At 34.4% G+C, this 21,128-nt stretch overlaps 1 protein-coding gene across 1 annotated transcript in view; it reads right to left on the reverse strand.

The window, feature by feature from the left end:
- Nucleotides 1-3,293: 3,293 nt before the first annotated feature.
- LOC121402102 overlaps nucleotides 3,294-21,128 on the reverse strand; it is a 56,483-nt gene continuing 38,648 nt past the window's right edge. The window contains exons 10-14 of the mRNA XM_041587988.1: nucleotides 17,482-17,600; nucleotides 14,260-14,388; nucleotides 12,258-12,335; nucleotides 10,119-10,274; nucleotides 3,294-3,694 (exon numbers count right to left, since the gene is read on the reverse strand). Of these exons, the coding sequence (XP_041443922.1) occupies nucleotides 3,560-3,694; nucleotides 10,119-10,274; nucleotides 12,258-12,335; nucleotides 14,260-14,388; nucleotides 17,482-17,600 (617 nt within the window). The 3' untranslated portion in view covers nucleotides 3,294-3,559. The remainder of the gene's footprint in view (nucleotides 3,695-10,118; nucleotides 10,275-12,257; nucleotides 12,336-14,259; nucleotides 14,389-17,481; nucleotides 17,601-21,128) is intronic.

Consider the following 21,128-nt stretch of genomic DNA (forward strand, 5'->3'; position numbering starts at 1 on the left):
CCCATTCGAATGTCAAGTAAAATCTAATTTAAGTGTTTAAAAAAAGAATTTGAAATTCGATGTGCCTCCTCGATTCTAAGAGGCAGATTTACTAAAGGGCTAAGTGGCCGTCGCTAGTGAAAATTCACTAGAAATCTCATCTGCAGGCGTAGAGGACAATTTGCCTAGGTCACACCCTATTGTCAGACCAGAGTTTCCTTCACCACCTTAGAACAGGCGAACTGATAAAACAGCTACATCTTCCGCAATCTTATGCCAGTGACATCATATCCTGTATGCTGGAAATTCATAAAGTTGTTAAACGTTAGTGACTTTTACTTTTTTAAAGCGGGATTGTCTTCAAAAGTCCTAACTATTAACGCTTTTTGCATTAAAAATTTTTTTCCAGACATTTGAGGGGCCTCCCACTTCATTTAAACGGTAACTTAGGGTTAAATTCCCCTTCAAGATACACTATAAACATTTTTTTCTTGTTGAATATAATTTAGTGGTACCATATATTTAAAGGGGATGCGCACCCCAAAACTTAGGGGCAAATTTATAAAGGTGGAGGTGAATTTTCAAATGAAAAAAAATTCAAATTTCGAGCTATGTTTTATGGACTTCAACTATGGAATAGTCCAAATTTGACTTCATTTTGGTTGGTCTTTTTGAATTTCGCCAGTTTTTCAATTTGAAATTCAACCCTTGATCAACCCTTATTCTTTTTGCATAATTAAAGGAAATATATATATATATATATATATATATATATATATATATATATATATATATATATATATATATATTTATATATATATATATATATATATATATATATTTATATTTTATATGATTTTTTGGTCAGGCATAATATCAAAGGCTATTGTGATACTAAGCTCTATAGTTAGTATAGGTATGGCTATATAGAATTTAATTAAAAGTACGGAGGGGTGTGTGTATTTTTGCTGGGTTTTCATTTGGAGGGGTTGAACTTGATGGCCTTTTGTCTTTTTTCAACCCAATTTAACTATGAAACTATGTATTATATATATTTTATTTTTTTGCTTTATACAGTTTCTTTTTTTTAATTAACATTTTTTCTTTAATGCTGTAATTGTGGCATAGCCCTTGACACCAAAATCCTTGTGCAAAGGTAATTTATGGGGAGCTGAATAGCAGCAGAACAGCACAGCAATGAGCCTATGGTAAGACATTTTAAATATAAGATATATGTAGTCTACAGGGCTAACATTCACTATTGCAGCTGGCAACAGCAATCAATCATGTCTTTTGCTACATGTAGCAAACTAATTGCTGATCCATTTACATTTACTGCAAATGGAATGCTGCAATTTTACTGGAGTTCATATCTTAAGTTAACATGGAGATGGGCATCACCAATGTGCTTGACCAATGTCCTTAATCACGCCAGTCACCTCAAATACAAAGTCTCACAATATCACATTCATTTACCATTCTTCTTTAAATCATGTGTATATTGTGGTATCTGGAGAGCACATACTGTAAGCATTTGGTTAAAATACAGTGATATACTTATTGACTCACTTTTAGCCATATCCAAGTACGTCACCCGCCTTGCATGTATCCACCGCATAGTGCTGTATAGTGAAAAAATATATGTTCCACTTGTGTCTTTTTGTTTAGGCTCTCAACTACAGTATTGCAGCCCCTCCTTTGTCACTGCTCACATTCTCTATATCTTGTTCTTATTTTGCTCTGTTGGTGGGTATGGGAAATGCAAAACAATACTTGCTTTATTTTCTGTTACTATAATAACATCACTTCATCTGCTTAATAGTATATAGCAGAGGTTGGACTTGCTCAGTTCAAACTTCCTTTAGGGTCCAAGATTTAAAAAAACAAAAAACAACATGGTCACTTTAGGGAATAGTTTCTCACTGTAAGCTTCCAGGAGTAGCTTGTAGACCAAATAGACTATATAGATATCACCCTACCCAAAACTGTGCAGGTTACCCTTTAAATAACTACTAGTTTAAAGAAAAGAACCCATTGTCAAACATAAAAGTATTTAAGATGAAATGCAGAGATGTGATAAAATATGTAGTAGTTCTCTTTTTACACCTCTTAGGGGCATATTTATCAAGGGTCGAATTTCGAATTGTAAAAACTTTGAAATTCGGATTCAAAAAGACCAACCGAAATTAAGCTTTTGGTCGAATAGGTCCATTTTCGACCGAATAGGTCCGTAATCGACCAAATTCGAATCAAAGGAATACCGCATTCCAAAAAAAACCCAAATAGGATGTAGGAGGTCCCCCACAGGCTAAAACAGCAATTCGGCAGGTTTTAGATGGCGAATGGTCAAAGTTGGATTTTTAAAGAGACCGTACATAATAAATTTTGATATTCGAATTTAAGATTGTTTGTCAAATTCAAATCAAATTTGGACTATTCCCTAGTCGAAGTACACAAAAAATAGCTTAAATTCGAATTTTTTCCATTCGGAAATTTACCTCGACCATTGATAAATCTGCCCCTTAATGATTAGAAAAACATGAGTTGTATAAATACATAATGAAGCCCTTTTGTTATATGTACATCAAAATTGCTCTGAGCCATGATCTGTGCTCCAAGTATTCCAAAATTACATCTGTGGTTGTTTTGACAGCTGAAAGGTACTGAGTAATTTTAATTTGCATGTAGAGGTTTTAGATATATCTGTTTAAAGAATTCTATCATCATGTCATTTTTATTAATTTAAGACCCACTGTTTGAAGTTCCCAGGTAAATATATAGCTCCTAAGATTTTATGTTCTCACGATAAAGCCATATAGAGAGGAAGAATGTAGACATAGACAGGAAATACCGTACATATACATCTGCCAGCTCAGTGACTATAAACTTTTCACATTTGTGTTTTCCTCTACTTTTCTGATTTATCAAAGGTCGAGGTGAATTTTTGAATGTAAAAAATTCGAATTTCAAGCTATTTTTTGTGTACTTCGACTAGGGAATAGTCCAAATTCGATTCGAATTTAAAAAAAAATTTGAATATCGAAATTCATCATGTACTGTCTCTTTAATAATTCAACTTCGACCATTCACCATCTTAAACCTGCTGAATTGCTGTTTTAGCCTATGGGGGACCTCCTAGAACCTATCTGGAATCATTCGAATTCGATCGAATACGCTATTCCTTCGATTCGTATGATTTGAATTCAGGAGAGTACAGACCTATTCGATCAAAAACAGACCTATTCGATCAAAAACAGACCTATTCAATCAAAAACAGACCTATTCGATCAAAAACAGTCCTATTCGACCAAAAAAAACCTTCAACTTAATTTTGGTTGGTCTTTTTGAATTTGAATTTCAAAGTTTTTTCAATTCAAAATTTGACCCTAAATATTGGGTAGCTTCCAGACATAACTGCTATATTTTTATAACAATGTTTGCTTAGAGCAGCCTAATTATGTTTCATGGTTAATCTAACATAATCTGTAGGCCTAGAAACTCCATCTGCCACCATCTTGTTCTTGTTGAAATACAGTTCTGACAATTTTAGCACTGGGAGTATGTGCTTGTTATTATCCATTCAGTGTCCATTCAGATTAGGCGGTTGGGTTAGATAGCATTCTTTCCCATGGATATAAGATGATCTCTTTCCATCAATTATCTTCACTGGAAATCTCCTATGGAAGTCAATTATATCCTGGACAGAATCAAATTTCTGTAAAATAATAATAAAAAATCATAAATTTTAATACATGTATACTAATTTACCAACAATTGGTATTGAATATAATGATCATATTATATTATTAAAATGATCCATAAAGAAACAAATGTATTTGTTATGGATCAATCATATTCTTATGATCTTTGAAAAGTAGAGTTAATCAGTATTGATATTATATTAATACTGATTGAATCCATTTGGGAAAAAAACATGAAAAAGTTTTTTTTTTTTTTTTTTTACAATTTCTGAAAAAGTTTTGCTAGTCAGTTTGCTTCAATGTCGTAATTTTCCAAATTACTGCTGACTATAGCCGTGTCAATTTAGCCTGTACTGAAACAGTTAAATCTGAAGCATGCTTATATAACTAGATTTTTTTTTAATGTATATACTTGTAACGTTTCAGTTTGTATAGTTTCTTAAGAGTGATGTTTGTTTTTTGAAAGAACGCAGATGACTGAAACAGCTCGATAGGTTCTGTATTTTCTCTTTGTACTTAATGTTGTCCTGGTTAATAAATGGTTACTGAGTACTGAGTTTTAAAAAAATGTCCACCAAAATTTTTTTTAAGTCATCATAAGAGAACTTATCACAGACAATCTGTTTGAAAAAATAAGAATTAATATGATCAATATTTTTTCTGGCACCTACATCTAGGGGCACATTTACTAAGGGTCGTAGTGAATTTAAATTTTCGAATTTAAAAACTTCGAATTTCAAACAAATTTTTGGGTACTTCGACCATCGAATAGGCCTAAATTCGACTTCAATTCGAAGTAAAAAGTTCAACTTCAAAAATCAAAGTACCGTCTCTTTAAAAAAGTTAGACTTCGACACTTCACCACCTTAAACCTGCCGAATTGCTATGTTAGACTATGGGGACCTCCTAGAACCTATAGCCAACATTTGGCTAAGTTTTTAGAAGTCGAAGTAAAATCAATTAGAAGGATTTCATCGTACAATCAAACTATTTGATTTAGACCGAATATGGCCAAATTCGATTAAAAAAAGACTTCGAATATCGAAGTAATGCCATTCGATGGTCGAATTTCGAAGTTTTTTTACAGTGCAAAACTCGACCCTTGGTAAATCTGCCCCTTAATGTTATGTACTGTAATCTGTCAATTGTTTAAAAAATGATTTATTTTTAAAAATGTTTAGCGGTATAGCATATGTGAATATTTTATTCAGCTAATGTGTATCAATGTATCAACAATTAGGCTGGATTAAGTATTCATATTTACATACACTAGCCTCTAATTCTTTACAACCCTCAAAGCATGAGAAGATATTACACTTTAAAACTCTATTAAAGTGTATTAATAAGCCTAAAAACCTGTGTAGATTTGGTCGGAGTTTTTTCAGAAAATATTGAGATAAATTTGGACTTTAATAAATAACGCCTTAGTGTTTTCATTACAGTTTTTCACCTCCTCCATTCTTCTAATTTTAACGTATCATCAGGTTGCAGGGTTGTAACTGTATGTAATTCAACAAATGGATTGTCAATTCACTGATTTATTTATTTTTTTGAGTGAGAGGTGGAATAGCATGGGTAGAGGATAAGATGACATGTTTCAAGCAAAAATGCACAGTTTTTATTTAAATAAGTGTCTTTAATATATTCTGTATATATGATGGATAAATTATGATCGCTACTGTTCTGCAGTTACATGCCTGAACTAAGGGGAAAGGTAAAAACAAAGCAATGTTGACAGAAATGTTTTAAGATTTTGTGAACTGAAATCTGATTACATTTATATCAGCTGCACTTTTGTGCATCTCCGTAAACATTGTGATAGACAACAAAATTTTGGAGAGGGCTGGCATATTGAAAATATACATATTTTTTATTATTGTGTACTGTAAACAGATTTTATAAAGTAGACATTTAAAATGTAATAGCAATAAAATGAAAATTTTAAAATGTTTAGATTGGAAAGGATTTACACATTAGGATTACACTTTATTTAATCATGCAAATGTATTTTTAACATTATTTGGGTGCATATGGCTTTAATTTCCTTCTTTTTATAAAACACTTCTCATTTTATATCAAACATAAAATGTTGAGTACAGTAAAATCTTGTACTTGTACATAATTTTAAATATTTGAATCCGGATAACAAATTAAAATGAGATTTTCTAACTCTGATTCCAACGTTACAGTCAAGACCCTGTATTTCTCCTACATAAAATGAGGTGTTACATAATTGCTACATTTCTTTAAATCTTTAAAATCCTCAGCTGTATTGAGAGGTGCCCAGTTTCACAATCTCATGAAAAAGGGAACATCCTTTAGTAAGTGTGTATATTTACAAGAAATCTCTAGCTCCAAATAATATTCACAAACATAATATCGAAGCTTTGCCACAACAACAATTAATTTAAACAAACATATAAAATGAACACTAGTGTGTGTGTGTGTGTGTGTGTGTGTGTGTGTGTGTGTGTATATACACGCACACTAGTGTTCATTGTGTGTATGTATGTATATATATATATATATATATTTTAGCAACTATATATGAAAAAAAGGATTTTTAACTCTTTTGGCTTGATTTGGGGCTTGATTTATAAATAAAGTTTAATAACTATAATAAAATGTATCATCGTCAATCTACAAATACATTCAATAAACAGTCTTTATTGTAATATGTAATTAAAATATTATAATTTTATATATAATATTATAATTATTAATTAAGGGCCAAATTTATTTATGGTCGAATAGCGAGGGTTAATTAACCCTCGATATTCGACTGCCGAATTGAAATACTTTGACTTCGAAATATCGAAGTCAAAGGATTTAGCGCAAATAGTTTGATCGAATGAAAAATTGTTCGATTTGAAGGATTTTAATCCATCGATCGAACGATTCTACGAACAAAAAATTGTTCCAAAGCCTATGGGGACCTTCCCCATAGGCTAACATTGACTTCGGTAGGTTTTAGGTGGCGAACTAGGGGGTCGAAGTTTTTTTTTTTTAAAGAGACAGTACTTCGACTATCGAATGGTCGAATAGTCTAACGATTTTTAGTTCGAATCGTTTGATTCGAAGTCGTAGCCAGAAAAAACATTAGAAATTCGAAGTATTTTTTATTCTATTCCTTCACTCGAGCTAAGTAAATGGGCCCCGAAGTGTTAGCATTTATTTTAACACCTATTTAATCAGCTATATAAATTTATGCTACATAGAGGTTTCTACAAAAAAGTTTTTTTTTATTAGAAAAAAATGTATTTCCCATATATAATAATGTGTAAATAATAAGCCTCATATGAATAAAAACCTACCGTATATACTCGAGTATAAGCCAAGGTACCTAATTTTACCTACGAAAACTGGGAAAACTTATTGACTCTAGTATAAGCCTAAGGTGAGAAATGCAGCAGCTACTGGTAAGGGTTCCTAAATTGGGCCACAAAAAAATGTAATGATGGAAAAATGTTCCATAATAATAAGTATCAATCTCTGAGTGTTAATGGCCATTCTCTGAACCAGTGGTAGTAGTAATGTTGTTGGATAAAGTGGTAGGGCAGGATTTGGAGACAAATGAGCTGCTTACTGTAGCAATTAAAATGTGTTTTCCAGATTTGTAAAATAAGCAGGGTAGTTTGTGAAATCAAAACACAATGCTAGCATTACATATTGTTTGTAAACAGCAGGTGAAATGGTTTGTATCAGCAGCTGTGCCTCCCAATTTTAAGGGCTGGGAGGCGGAATGACTACACATCTCCTGCCTCTTGTGAATACTGTACTTGATTCATGTGCCTGGCACTTCTACCTCTTGCCAGTTAAAATGTGCAGAGAAGATTGAGGGTTAAACAGAGTACAGTAGTTATACTGCTATACCTGGGACAGCATAATTGCTTTGCTTCTCCCTGTAGTTATATATAGTTTGAAAGTTTGAGAGAGAGAGAGAGAGAGCACACTTAACTGCACACGGAACAGCAGCACCGGATGTCAAGAAGAAGCTCTGAGAGAGAATGGGCACACTTAACTGCACACCGAACAGCAGCACCGGATGTCACGGAAGAAGCTCTGAAGTGTTTCGGAAGCACCGGATATCACGGAAGATGTAGGAGGGGCTATCGGCCCATGCACATATACGGCAGAGAGCCCTGAAGTCCCATAGTATTACCACAACGAAGCTCTGAAGTGCGTCTGCAACAGCGCATGTCATGCTAGATGTAGGAGGGGCTATCGGCGCATGCCCATATACGGCAGGAACAATTTCATGCACTGAAAATGACGTCTGACTACACTAATAAATACAGACAGGGACGAGGCAGCTGAGCGGGGCACACAAGGACATTTCATGAGCGCAATCGATGCACTTTGGGTCATTGTGCACATACTAACTCGAGTATAAGCCGAAGTAAACTTTTTCAGCACATTTTTGGTGCTGAAAAACTCGGCTTATATACGGTACATGCATCCCCAGAGATTTCAAGATCAAGAAGAGCATCCAAGTTTGTTGCTAAACAACTGCAATTAATCATAAACAGGTTTTGGATGAACTTCAGCACCTACATGTTAGCGGTTTGTCCACATAAGAGGATATCTAACCACAATACCACTTATACGTATGTATAAGTGGTATTGACTTATATGTATGTAAACGTTATGGGCAAGTTCAGAATTTTCTGACATTCTTTTGTAAGATCTCTCTCCCTCTCTCTTCTTGTATTTCTCCTATCATCAGAATGATAAAGGGGAACAATGACATGATCCTGCAACCACAGAACACACATTTCAAGTATTTCTCTTACTCTATATATTGCTGTTAAAAAGGTACACTGCAAGTCAATAAATAGACCCTTATATGTGTTTTGTTGGTTCATTTATTATAAAAAAATAATTTTGGTTCCATATAAAACTGATAATAAAAACAGTTTGAAGGTTTGTTGTTTTTTTAGTCTTCCCATTGATATTATAGCCCACCCAGTATATGAGAATATTACAGTAACGACTATATTTGAATGATTCTTTAATGATGAGCCTCAGACAATATACTGGCACACAAAATGTTTCTATTATCTATAGTTAAAAGATGTGTGCTTGTACTTCTACTATAGAGCAAAAACAGTCACTGTTCTTCAGTGACAAAACGCCTACTCATTTCATAGTTATTGCCCTCTAGCACGAGGATCCGAGTGCCTTTCTTGTTCTAACATGCAGGAGAGAATAAGCTGTTTTATTTTTAAAAATGGTAAAGATAAAGCTATTACTCACTAAGGGGGTTACCGGTATTTATCAATTTATCTCAATATTTTCTGAAAAAAACTCAGACCAAATCCGCACGGGTTTTTTGGTCTTATTTATTAATGCACTTTCCCAAAAATTTTGTTTGCGGAAAAATTTTTGAAAAATCTGATTTTCACAATTTTTTCATTTCAATCCATTTTTCAAACTGATTTTTTATATTTAAATTTATAATCTGAATTTGGTCTAGACATATTGTCAGTTTCCCAGGTGCCCCCAGTCATGTGACTTGTGCTCTGATAAACTTCAGTCACTCATTACTGCTGCACTGCCAGTTGGAGTGATATCATCCTCCTCTCTCCCCCCCCCAGCAGCCCATAGGCAGAAAAATGAGAAGATAACCAGACAAACAGCTCCTTGGTAGATATAATAACAGCACTCAATTGTAAAAATCCAGGTCCCACTGCGACTCCTTCAGTTACATTGAATAAAAGCAGCAATAGACTGCCTGAAAGCAGTTCCATAGCGCAGCACTGACTCTTTCTGAAAGGACATGACCAGGCAAAATGACCTGAGATGGCTGCCTACACGCTAATATTACAACTAAAAAAAGTACATTTGTTGGGTTAAGAATGAAATTTTACATGGTAGAGTGAATTATTTGCAGTGTAAACAGTGTAGTTTAAAAACTAAAAGATACACCAGAAAAATCATGGCAGTATCCCTTTAAGCTAAATGAACATATGTCTTTGTTATCTCCCACTGTCAATTTGTCATTGCTAAATGAAGGCAGGTAAAACATGAAAACCTACTGTAGATGAACTACGGCTTCCAAAAAAATAAAGTAAGATTTTGGACATTATACAATAGCAAAAAAAAACTGATTTAAATTCAGCATTTTCCATGTAGGGTCAGATTCAGTTTCATCTTATAAACACTACTGTAGACTAAGGAAAATGTGACATTAATTCTGGAGATAATTTATACTCATTAAACTGAATGAGCCATAAATCCAAGGCGGACAATTATTCTGGTAGCAATTGTATTCTTACTGCACCGGGCAGACATTTAGTGCAGTACTTTGCAGTATTATAAATGAACCCTGATGTATTCTACATATTCCTTATTTTTAACCAATTTTTAATATATTGGGCATTTATAAAATACATGTAGTGCTGAAATTAATAAAGGCTAAAGCATTTATTTACTTACTTCATTCCCTCTAAGACCTGTACCAAGAGCGTACTGTCCGCTTTCTTCTAAGTAACGTATCTTGATGTTATAGACTTTGCTTTGAAAATAGACAGATAGAACATATGGTTGATCGATGGTCATTTCTCTGCTGTCCCTCACCAAGAATGCGCCATTCTGTGTTTGGTAATAATAGAATGGAAGATACATTATAATCCTATTTTTGTTAGAGCCAGTGAGAAAGCCGTTTGTGAAATGATGTGACAGCATTACGTAAAGAGCAATGGAGAGGTAATTATTAGATAAGCAAATCTTTTTTTTTACTTATCAAAGGCTGTGTGTAGGCATAGGGCTCATTTTCAATGTGTTCTGTGACCCTTCCTAAAACTGATCCTTTGCTTATATGGTGAAATCTTAGGGGGTTATTTATCAAAGTCCGAATTTATCTCAATATTTTCTGCTACAAACTCTGATCAAATCGGCTCGGGTTTTTTGTGCTTATTTATTACATTCTCCCGAAAATTTGCTTTGCAGGAAAAAAAATCTGATTTTCAGTTTTTTTTCCGATTTTTCACCTGAAAACAGGGTATTGCACGAAAACCCAGTGTACATCAAAAAATCATCGGGGCTTCTCCCATTGACTTATATGCAACCTCAACAGATCTGAGATGCCAGATTTTCTGATTTTTCCATCCTCGGGGTTTAATAAATTCCGAAAAATTTGTGATTTTTAAAAAATCCAATTTTATAAAAAAAAAAAATCACAATTGTTTGGTGATTTTTGCATTCATAGTTTAGTAAATAACCCCCTAAGTATATGACCAAATCTAATAGGTAGATATTAGGGGCTTCCATTATACAAATCAATTGATTTTTGGAGTTGTAAAATGGGGGGATCATTCCACTGAACCCATGAACCATATCCATGGGATATAATGTCATGCCCCTGTGTTAAAAATCTAAACTACAAGATTAAACTGAGACTGAAAATACTCTGTAAGAATAAATGAGGTTTAGATATTGTTCTGTCTTACTAGAGTAAGCATTTGGATAAATTGCAGTATCTGTTATGGAATTTGGTGTAATCTGATCATTTTCTATCTGATCCTTCTGTGTCAAAAACAGATCAAGACAAATAAATCAAGACAATCCTGTTTTTAAGAGACTTTATAAATTCAGGGACACAAACCACACAAAAAAAATTAAAGAAGAATGTATTTTATTTGTTTTTGTATCAAATGATATTTTTAAGCAGAAGCACTTTATGGGGCAGATTTATCAAGGGTCGAAGTGAAAATTTGAATTGAAACTATCAAATCCAAACTCTATTCAAATCTTAATTTGAATTTCGAGATTTATCATACTCTGGCCCTTTAAGAATTCGAATTTGACTATTCGTCAACTTAAACCTGCCAAATTGCTGTATAAGTCAATGGGAGAGGTCCAGGGATGAATTTGGTGATGTTTGCAGCCTTCCTGACAGTCAAGTTTTTATAATTCAATTCAAGTTTTTATAATTATAATTCATAATCCAATTTTATTAATACATTTAGATTGGTCGAATTTGGAATTTATGGGAATTAATGGGAGTTTTAAAAAAAAAAAACTCACATGAATTCGAAATTCGAACCTTGATAAATGCGCCTCAATGGGGCATATTTATCAAGGGTTGAATTTCGATTTGAAAAAAATCACTAAATTCGAATTCAAAAAGAAGTTGTCAAAGTTTTTTTTTTTTTTTGATCGAATAGACCAGTTTTTGATAGAAGAGGTCCGTATTCGGCCAATTCGAAGGAATCGAAGGAATAGCACATTCGAAAAAAAACTTTGATTTTTCAAAGTCCACCAATTGATTCCAAATAGGTTCTAGAAGGTCCCCCATAGGCTAAAACAGCAATTCGGAAGGTTTTAGATGGCGAATGGTCGAAGTCTAATTTTTAGAGGGACGGTACATGATAAATTTCGATATTCGAATTTTTGCATTTTTTTCAAATCGAATTTGGACAATTCCCTAGTCGAAGTACACAAAAAATAGCTTGAAATTCGAATTTGGTTTTTTTTATTCGAAAATTCACCTTGACCTTTGATAAATCTGCCCCTAAGTATTTAGCATTACAGTCAGGATGTAGCTGTTCACAAGCTGCAATAGAAAGTGCTCACCTTCATTTCCTGGCACAATATCTGTTCTGTTTTTTTCCTGTCATATTCTCTGACATACCAGTTGCATTCAGCATGGTCCTGGAATATACAAATGTGCTATTACATGCGCATACAGAATTTTTCCCCCCTCTGAAGCAAATTGGAGAGGCTTCAGATGGGGTTTGAACTTGATGGATGTGTGTCATTTTTTTAACCTAACTTACTATGTTACTATGTAGAATTATGTTTTATATTACTAGGTTAAAAAAATACTTTTTAAGTTGAGATTCCCTTTAAGAATATAAGTAGAAAAATTAGACTTGATTTACTTTACCCACAAAATGAATACTTAAGCAACAAATAGTTTATATAATAATAAGTGCCATAATAAATAATCTTACCAAACTGGAATATATATTTAAGTAAATATTGCTCTTTCATGGTCTTGAACCACCATTTTGTGATGGTCTGTGTGCTGCCTCAGAGATCACCTGACCAGAAATACTACAACTCTAACTGTAACAGGAAGAAGTGTGGAAGCAAAAGACAGAACTTTGTCTGTTAATTGGCTCATGTGACTTAACAAGTATAGTTTGTTGGTCTGTTTGTGTGCACAGTGAATTGTACGATCCCAGGGGATGGCCCTTATGGTTTAAAATGACAGTTTTCTATTTATGATTACCCAATGACACATACTACTAAAAAAGTATATTATTATGGAAATAATTTATTTACATAAAGCAGAGTTTTACATATGAACTGTTTTATGCAATATCTTTATATAGAGACCTACATTGTTTGGGGGTATAGTTTTCCTTTAACACTTCGATATTAGAAAAAATGGTCTCAAATAGTAAACAGAAAGTTATTGTAAAAAGTCTTTATTTCTGGTAATCTATCTGAAACCAACTGAATTGAAAAAAAGTGTGAACCGACCCTTTAATGGATATTATTTTTTTATCAATGAGTTTTTTTTATTGTTTTTAACCAATTTTACAACATCATGTGGTGTGTACATATAGGGGCAGATTTATCAAGGATCGAATTTTGAAGTAATGGGAGTTTTTTTGAACCACCAATTGACTCCAAATAGGAATTCTAGGAGGTCCCCCATAAGCTAAAACAGCAATTCGGCAGGTTTTTGATGGCGAATGGTCGAAGTTGAATCTTTAAAGAGACAGTACGTGATAAATTTCAATATTTGAATTTTTTTTCAAATTCGAATAGAATTTGGACTATTCCCTAGTCAAAGTACACAAAAATTAACTTAAAATTAGAATTTTTTTTATTCAAATTTTCACTCTGACCTTTGATAAACCTGTCCCATAGTGATTCTGACAATATTTCAATAGGAAAACATGTTTTGTTTAAGCATCAACAAAAAGATTGTCGTTCACTCTGTTCTGTGAAACCAGTTCCAGCAGTAAAGCATATATCCTAAAAATATAGATATAGAAAAGGAAAGTAAAGGCATAAAGTAAAAACTAAATAAATAAATAAAAGGAAATGGGAAAGAAATCACATTTTCTAAACCTCTGTGGAGCGTCTGGTTATAGAACTTAGTTTCTACTTCCCTGTATTTAAAGTGATAGTATGTGAGAGGGAAGAGTCCCTCTAAATCTATCCAAGGTTGCCACACTTTTTGGAATATGGGTTATTTGTCTAAGGCAATGCTGGTCAACTTTTCATTTACAAATATCCAGTCAATTTTAAGGATATTATTTTTTATAAAAAAATTCAAGATTTATCTTTTACGTAACTTAAACCATAACTGTATACATATTTTAAACACTTTTATACTGAAGTATGAGTTTGCCTAGTAGTCTTGCTGCCAGTAAACACAATAGCCCGGCCAATTCTGACCTTAAGAAGCCTATGAATATAATCTGCTACAAGGCAAGGTTTTGTATTTTCTTTAGAGGTTAGGAAGAGAAATGCAGAGAGTACTTGTGCCTGTCATGTCTGGATCATCTGCAAGAATTTCATTTTTGACAAATTCTGTCTTTCGTTTGCATCGCCTTACCGTTTCACCCCACATTGCTTCTTCATTTTGTATGGGAGGTATCCATTGATGATCTTCATTTCTCATTTCACATTGTTCAAAGTATGGCTTGTGGAACCTATCACCAAAATTCTGTACCCCTTCTGTATCCTGATTACGGAGCAAATATACACACAATTTTAAATCTTTAGAAAGCAGAACAATTACTTCTTACTGACTGAATCTAAAATTATAACAAACAAGGAAAAGTTGTGCTCACCACTAAAATAAAATACCACAAAATACATATAGATACATAGACAAATACCCTTCCCAGCTATAGTCAGGTGATCCCACTGGTGTCTAATAAAAGGGCAGCCACGTTTGGGAGTTTTACTTTGAAAGCAGCAAGTAAGTTGCAGGTAAAACTTAATCCCTTTGTAAAATGTATAATGAAGCAATAGAATTCTTAATGAATCAGATGAAAATTAAGCGTAGGACTGGCCAGATATGGGATGACTTTGACGTAGTTGGCCAGCTTAAATATATTGCAATATATGGACAAACAATCCCGGTTTTGTTTAAAGGGTAAGGCATTTTTCAGTAGCAGTATGCACAAAATGTCTCTGTCTTAAATATATTGATAATGGGTTGAGTGCAGAGGAATCTTGTATTTGTCTATATGAATCTAAAATTATATCCCCTGCATAATGTTGCCTACTTCCCAATTTCTAGTATGCCACAATCTACCTTAAAATTATACAAAGTATAAAAGAGAAACGTGTACGCTGAGCGTATAATATTGTACTACAAACATATATAGTTATAGCACAAAATAAAAACTGTGGTACCGTGTTAGCCAGTAGCAAAAATAACAAATAAAAAAACAAACAAATACAAAAAGTATTGTAGAAGTGATACCTATATTGGTTCACAATAAAATACATTGCAAGCTTTCGGAGCACCAAAGTCCCTTCATCAGGCAAAATACAAATGAAAGCTGGAAAGGCACAACATATATTCTGTTAGATCAGTGAAAGGTATTCATGGGCAATAAATTAGTTAGTTACAGATAGATAGAGATCAATTGTAGAGATAATACAATGAATTAGGGTGGGTTGTAAATAGTCCAGGAGTCTGGATTCAGTCAGGTCACAAATCAAATCACTATAATCAGTGTGCTGCTGGTTTGTTTCTACAGTGTATGCTGGACCTGTTGAGCAGGAAAGGGTCATCCAGATTAAACACGTGATACCCTGAATGGGGTTGTGCTTGTAGGGTTGAGCACATAGTGTGACATGAAACCTGACCCTAAATTAAGGCCCTGTCTTAATGCGTTAAATAACTCCATACATTTGAATTCATAAATCTTCCTTTCCCTTTCAGTTTTAAAGTTCCCTTTTAGAATTAAGACCTGCATGTCCTGAAGACTGTGATTTTGACTGCAGAAGTGTTGCCCCACTGGTGTATTTTCATAAGATGTATTTGCAGGTTACACATCTGTTGCTGTTGCAGGCAGGGCCGGATTTACATAGTGGGCACCCCTAGGACTGCTGTCATTCGTGGCCCCCATCCCCTCCCCTTTATTCACGCAAACTTTCGGAGCAATGGGGATTGGTGCACAGGAAGTTTAAAAAAACTATTGTATTCCCAGTTTTTCTGAACCAATGTGGGTGTGGTTGGGCAGCATGCCACCCCCCTAAAATCCTGCCACCCTAGGCCCGGCCTTGGTTGGCTTTCCACAAATCCAGGCCTCGTTGTAGGGGAATGTACCTGCTTTACTTATTTTAGGAAGAGCACTTCTGACAATCATTTTTCTCAGATTAGGTGGTTGTCTTTAAAGGACAAGGAAAGGCAAAAAAATAATATCCCATTTTTACTTTCTTTAATGAAAAAGAAACCTATCTCCAATATACTTTAATTAAAAAATGTGTACCGTTTTTATAAGAAACCTGACTGTATGCAGTGAAATTCTCCCTTCATTTACTGCTGTGGATAGGAATTGTCAGACGGTCCCTAACTGCTGAGCAGGGAAACAATCATACTTATGAACAGCAGGGGGAGCCCCCGCCTTACTTCCCAGCCATGCAGAACTCAAGCAGCTTTGTTTATGACGATCCCTAAGCAGCCCAGACCACACTGAGCATGTGCACAGTCTTAGTCTTGCAAAGATGTTTAACAAAGTTACAAGATGGTGACCCCCTGTAGCCAAATTTGAAAGCATAAATTATTTGTTTGATTAGGCTTGTGGTGCAGTAAGTTCATGTTTATATTTAGTATACAAAATACAGCATTTCTAGCCTTATTCTATTTTAGACTTTCCTTGTCCTTTAAGACAAGAGAGGTATTTCCGGGAATATTTGTTTTAGTCGGGTATCTGTATGCAGCATGGGTTGCAGGTCTCTGGCTATTTTTCTAATAATGTTCAGTTGTGGGTTGTAGGTAACTACAATAGGGACCCTGTTGTTTTCTGTAATCCAAGAGTGTTTCTCTGGGTATCTGAGTTGCTCTGTGGATTTGATCATCAATAACCTGCGGATGGTATCCCTGACTAACAAAAGTTTTCCATAAGGAATGGAGATGTTTTTATTTCTGTCATCAAGGTTTGCGCAAATCTGGTTGTATCTCAGAGCCTGACTAAAGACAATTGATTTTTTTATGTCATGAGGATGAAAACTGTCCCACATAAGATATGCAGGACGGCCTGTTGGTTTTTGGTATAGGGATGTTTGTATGGTTCCATTTTTGATGTAGATGGTTGTATCCAAGAAGTTGATGTGTGAGTAAAAGTGGTTAAGGGTAAGGTTGATGGTGGGGTGGAATTGGTTAAATCTTTGGTGGAATGCCAATAGTTCTTTTCTGATGCTGTCCATATGCTAACTATGTGACCTGACTGAATCCAGACTCCTGGACTATTTACAACCCACCCTAATTCATTGTATTATCTCTACAATTGATCTCTATCTATCTGTAACTAACTTATTTATTGCCCATGAATACCTTTCACTGATCTAACAGAATATATGCTGTGCCTTTCCAGCTTTCATTTGTATTTTGACTGATGAAGGGGCCTTGGTGCTCCAATGTATTTTTATTGTTAGCCAATATAGGTATCACTTCTACAATACTTTTTGTATTTGTTTTTTTATTTGTTTTATATAATATAGCAAATTCTGCTGATACAGTTGTATTAAAACATCTCTCAAACGAAAGCGGCTTTTAGTTTAAATGAGCTGTTTGATATAGAAAAATATAATTTTCTACCTGTTCAGAAGTTCTGGAAAAACATTCATTCAACTGGAGCTGCGAACCGATATCTATTTCTCTTGATTCCCTTATTTGTGACGTTCCGTTTCTTTTCATTGGCCTTTTTGTTGAGCAAACTAAAAAGGAACCAGCAATATTCAGAATTCCATTCATGGTTTACATTAATTAGCATAGCCCTGTGGGTTAGTTAAACCTTTTAAAAAAATTACTTTGTTTATTAAATTCTATTAAATAAACAGTTTTAACACTAATGATTACAGAAAAATGTAAATATTTAATACAAACAAATGTGAAATTGATCAGAGTTATTCCAATAATTATTTCTTTCTTTGAAAATTCCAATATATTTGAAAAAACATGGATTCCAGGTAAAATTGTTGTACAGTGTTAGCCAGTCACAGGGCAAAAAATTAACAAAAAGGAGGTATATAGGGAATACCTGTATTGGCTAACTAAGATAATCATAGCAAGCTTTCAGAACATTTTCTTTTTCTTTTCCAAGCTGAGTAGCTGCTAATATAATGGGTTTTGTAAAAAGATAAAGAAAGAGAACTGTTCTGTGGGGCACATTTACTAAAATTCAACAGCGTGACGTCATTTTGCCGCTTCAACGATTTACTAATGGATGCTGGCGTAAATTCGGTAGTGAAGTGGACCTACTCTAGCGCTACTTCGCACCCTTATGCCAGGCGAAGTTGCGCTATGGCGAAGGGACATAACTACACTAATTCACTAACTTGCGGATTTTGCTGAACGTTACCTCTTGCGCCAGACTTGCCTTCACCACCTCAGATCAGTCGAAGTGCAATAGAGTAGATAGGGTTTGCTTCAAAAAAAGTTTAATTTTTTTTCTGTCCCAAAAAATGCTGGCGTCTTTTCCTTTTTTAAGGGTGATAGGCTGAAAAAGATCGTACATTTTTTTTGGGGGTACCCTCCTTCCCCCCTACATTTCCTAACATATGGTACCTAAACTATACAGTGGGCAAGTGTATAGGGCAATATAACAACTCTATTTTATTTTATGAAGCTTTCCCGGGCTTGTGTAGTGTAATGTATTTGCTGCTACATATACGTCCATTGTACTTTAACTTGGCGCCGTATGCAAATTAGGCATCGCTAGGGTAACTTTGCTTTGCTTGACAAAGTAACGCTCGCGCAACTTCGCTACCTTTCGCCTCCCTGAGCGCAGCTTCGGAATTTATTGAATTATAGGCGCACTGGCGAAACTTCGCCTGGCGAGGTGCGGCGAAGACGTCGCTAGCGCATTATCGTCGCTTAGTGAATTTGCCCCTGTGTGTTTCTCTGTTTAGAAAAAAAGAGATGAGAAACTTTATCTGAGGTATATTAGCAGTACATAGTTTTGCATATATCTCGGAAATAAAATAAATAAATAAATTATAAAGCTGTTTAGAATAGCAGTCCCAGTTTCATATTCATTTATTTTAAATGTTTATATTTTCTTGAATGATACAACTGGTTTGGCCAAACCGTGAAAATATCCTTATTATTAAACATACAGATAATTATAATTTTGTATCCGTAAAGGGGAACATACAGGCATTATAAATCCTAACTTGTTCTGCAGTTGTCCACTAACAATAAAGCCATTTCTCAATCTTCATTGTAAACCTATTAGAAAACAATTTATCTAGAAGTTTGGATATACTCATAGCTTCTAGTATATTTTCTGGCTTGAGGATTTGACCTACTGGACTTCTGGGAAATGGCCCGGCTCCATTAAACTTGCCCTTGGTCCATCAGAAATGCAATGACCACCAAGAGATTCACCAGCTGATCTGAAAGCTGACGAAGCTGCAATTAATCTCAATTTTTAATATGCGACCTAGACGACTGACCTGGGGACACTGCTAAATCTGATTAAAATATTCATGCTCTGTACAAGAGTTCTTGGATTATTGTGGCTTGACATCCATCTGCCTGAAAATCTCTAAGTGAGATGATGAATTCTCAGACTGTACAATAAATATAATATATATATATATGAAAACCATCTAATTATATTTATAGAGATAAATTCTGCAAAAGGAAATGTAAATGTTTTATATTAAAATTATAGTTACAGTTCAAATAATTGACATGGTAACAGTACTGATACGCTGGCCTTCAACCTGCTTTGTTGCAAATTCTTGAAAACCACAGCTATTTCAAAACTGCTCTTTTGAGTCTGATTCCATGAAACTATTTAGACTTGTACAACAACATTGTCAGGGTCAATCTGAGGTGGAACACAAAGATTTATTACAAATTGCAGTCACGAAACATTTTGTTAGCACAATGGGCTTATATGTAATTCATGTGCAAATCAGCTATTGCAGGCGTTCTCAGTGCAAAGCTACTTGTTCAATACTGCAAACTTCACAGCTCTTAAAGCAGTATATTTATTACAAGGGGCCCATTTACTCGAGTGAAGGAATAGAGGAAAAAAACTTTGAATTTCAAATGTTTTTTTTGGCTACTTAGACCATCGAATGGGCTACTTCGACCTTCGACTTCTAATCGAATGATTCGAACTAAAAATCGTTCGACTATTCGACCATTCGATAGACAAAGTACTGTCTCTTTAAGAAAAAACTTCGACCCCCTAGTTCGCCACCTAAAAGCTACCGAAGTCAATGTTAGCCAATGGGGAAGGTCCCCATAGGCTTTGGTAGCTTTTTTTGGGCGAACAAAAATCGTTTGGTCGATGAATTAAAATCCTTCGAAGCAAACAATTAGAATCAAACAATTTAGTCGTTCGATTGAACGATTTTTCGTTTGATCGTTCGATCGAACGAATAGCGCTAAATCCTTTCGACTTAGATATTAATCCTCGATATTCGACCTTAAGTAAATTTGCCCCCAAGTGTTTATACGTCTGTTGAAAATATGCATAACTCAAATTCAAGCTTCTTACTTTCATTAACATCAATCCCCAAAGAGGCATCAAGTACAGGAACAATCTGGCCCAATAAATATCAATATCCCACTTATATATCCTTGCTTAGAAATAGTGATGGGTACCACGAATTTCTGCGTTTCACCGCCGGCAAATAAATTTGCGAATCTCCAGCGAAAATTCGCCAATGTCAGAATTTTTTCGAAGTCCATTGACTTTAACGTCAGCTTGGACACGGGTGTCAATTTCCGATTTTCACGATTTTTTGTGAAAATGTTCGATTTTCATGATTTTTCATGATCTTTTTCGCGAAAATGTTCGAATTTCACGATTTTTTCATGAAACTTTATGATTTCGCGATTTTCCTGAGAATTTTCCGCCGTTTCACAAATTTTTCGGCGAAGCGAAAAGGGAGAAATTCGCCCCTCACTACACTGCAGCTGTAACCTGTTTAATTTAATTGTCTGATCCCCTGTAAATAATATTTCTTTTACAGTAAAAAAAAACTTGCCTTTTCAGTTTAACATAAATTTTTGCCAGACCATACCACTATCAAGCATTTATTTGCTAGGTTATTCAATATGATATTAATCTTTTAAAGTTTCAAGCTCTAATGTGGATTTCCTATCTTCCACTAAAGTTTGCTGTTTTTCCTTAAATTCCAAAAGTGCTATTGTTTTTTGATTGTTTCTTTATTTTGTATTTGATAAACAGTGGTACAGACAAAAGGTATGATTCAGATACATAG

Source organism: Xenopus laevis, chromosome 1L, assembly GCF_017654675.1.
Source record: "Xenopus laevis strain J_2021 chromosome 1L, Xenopus_laevis_v10.1, whole genome shotgun sequence".
Classification (NCBI taxonomy): Eukaryota; Metazoa; Chordata; class Amphibia; order Anura; family Pipidae; genus Xenopus; species Xenopus laevis.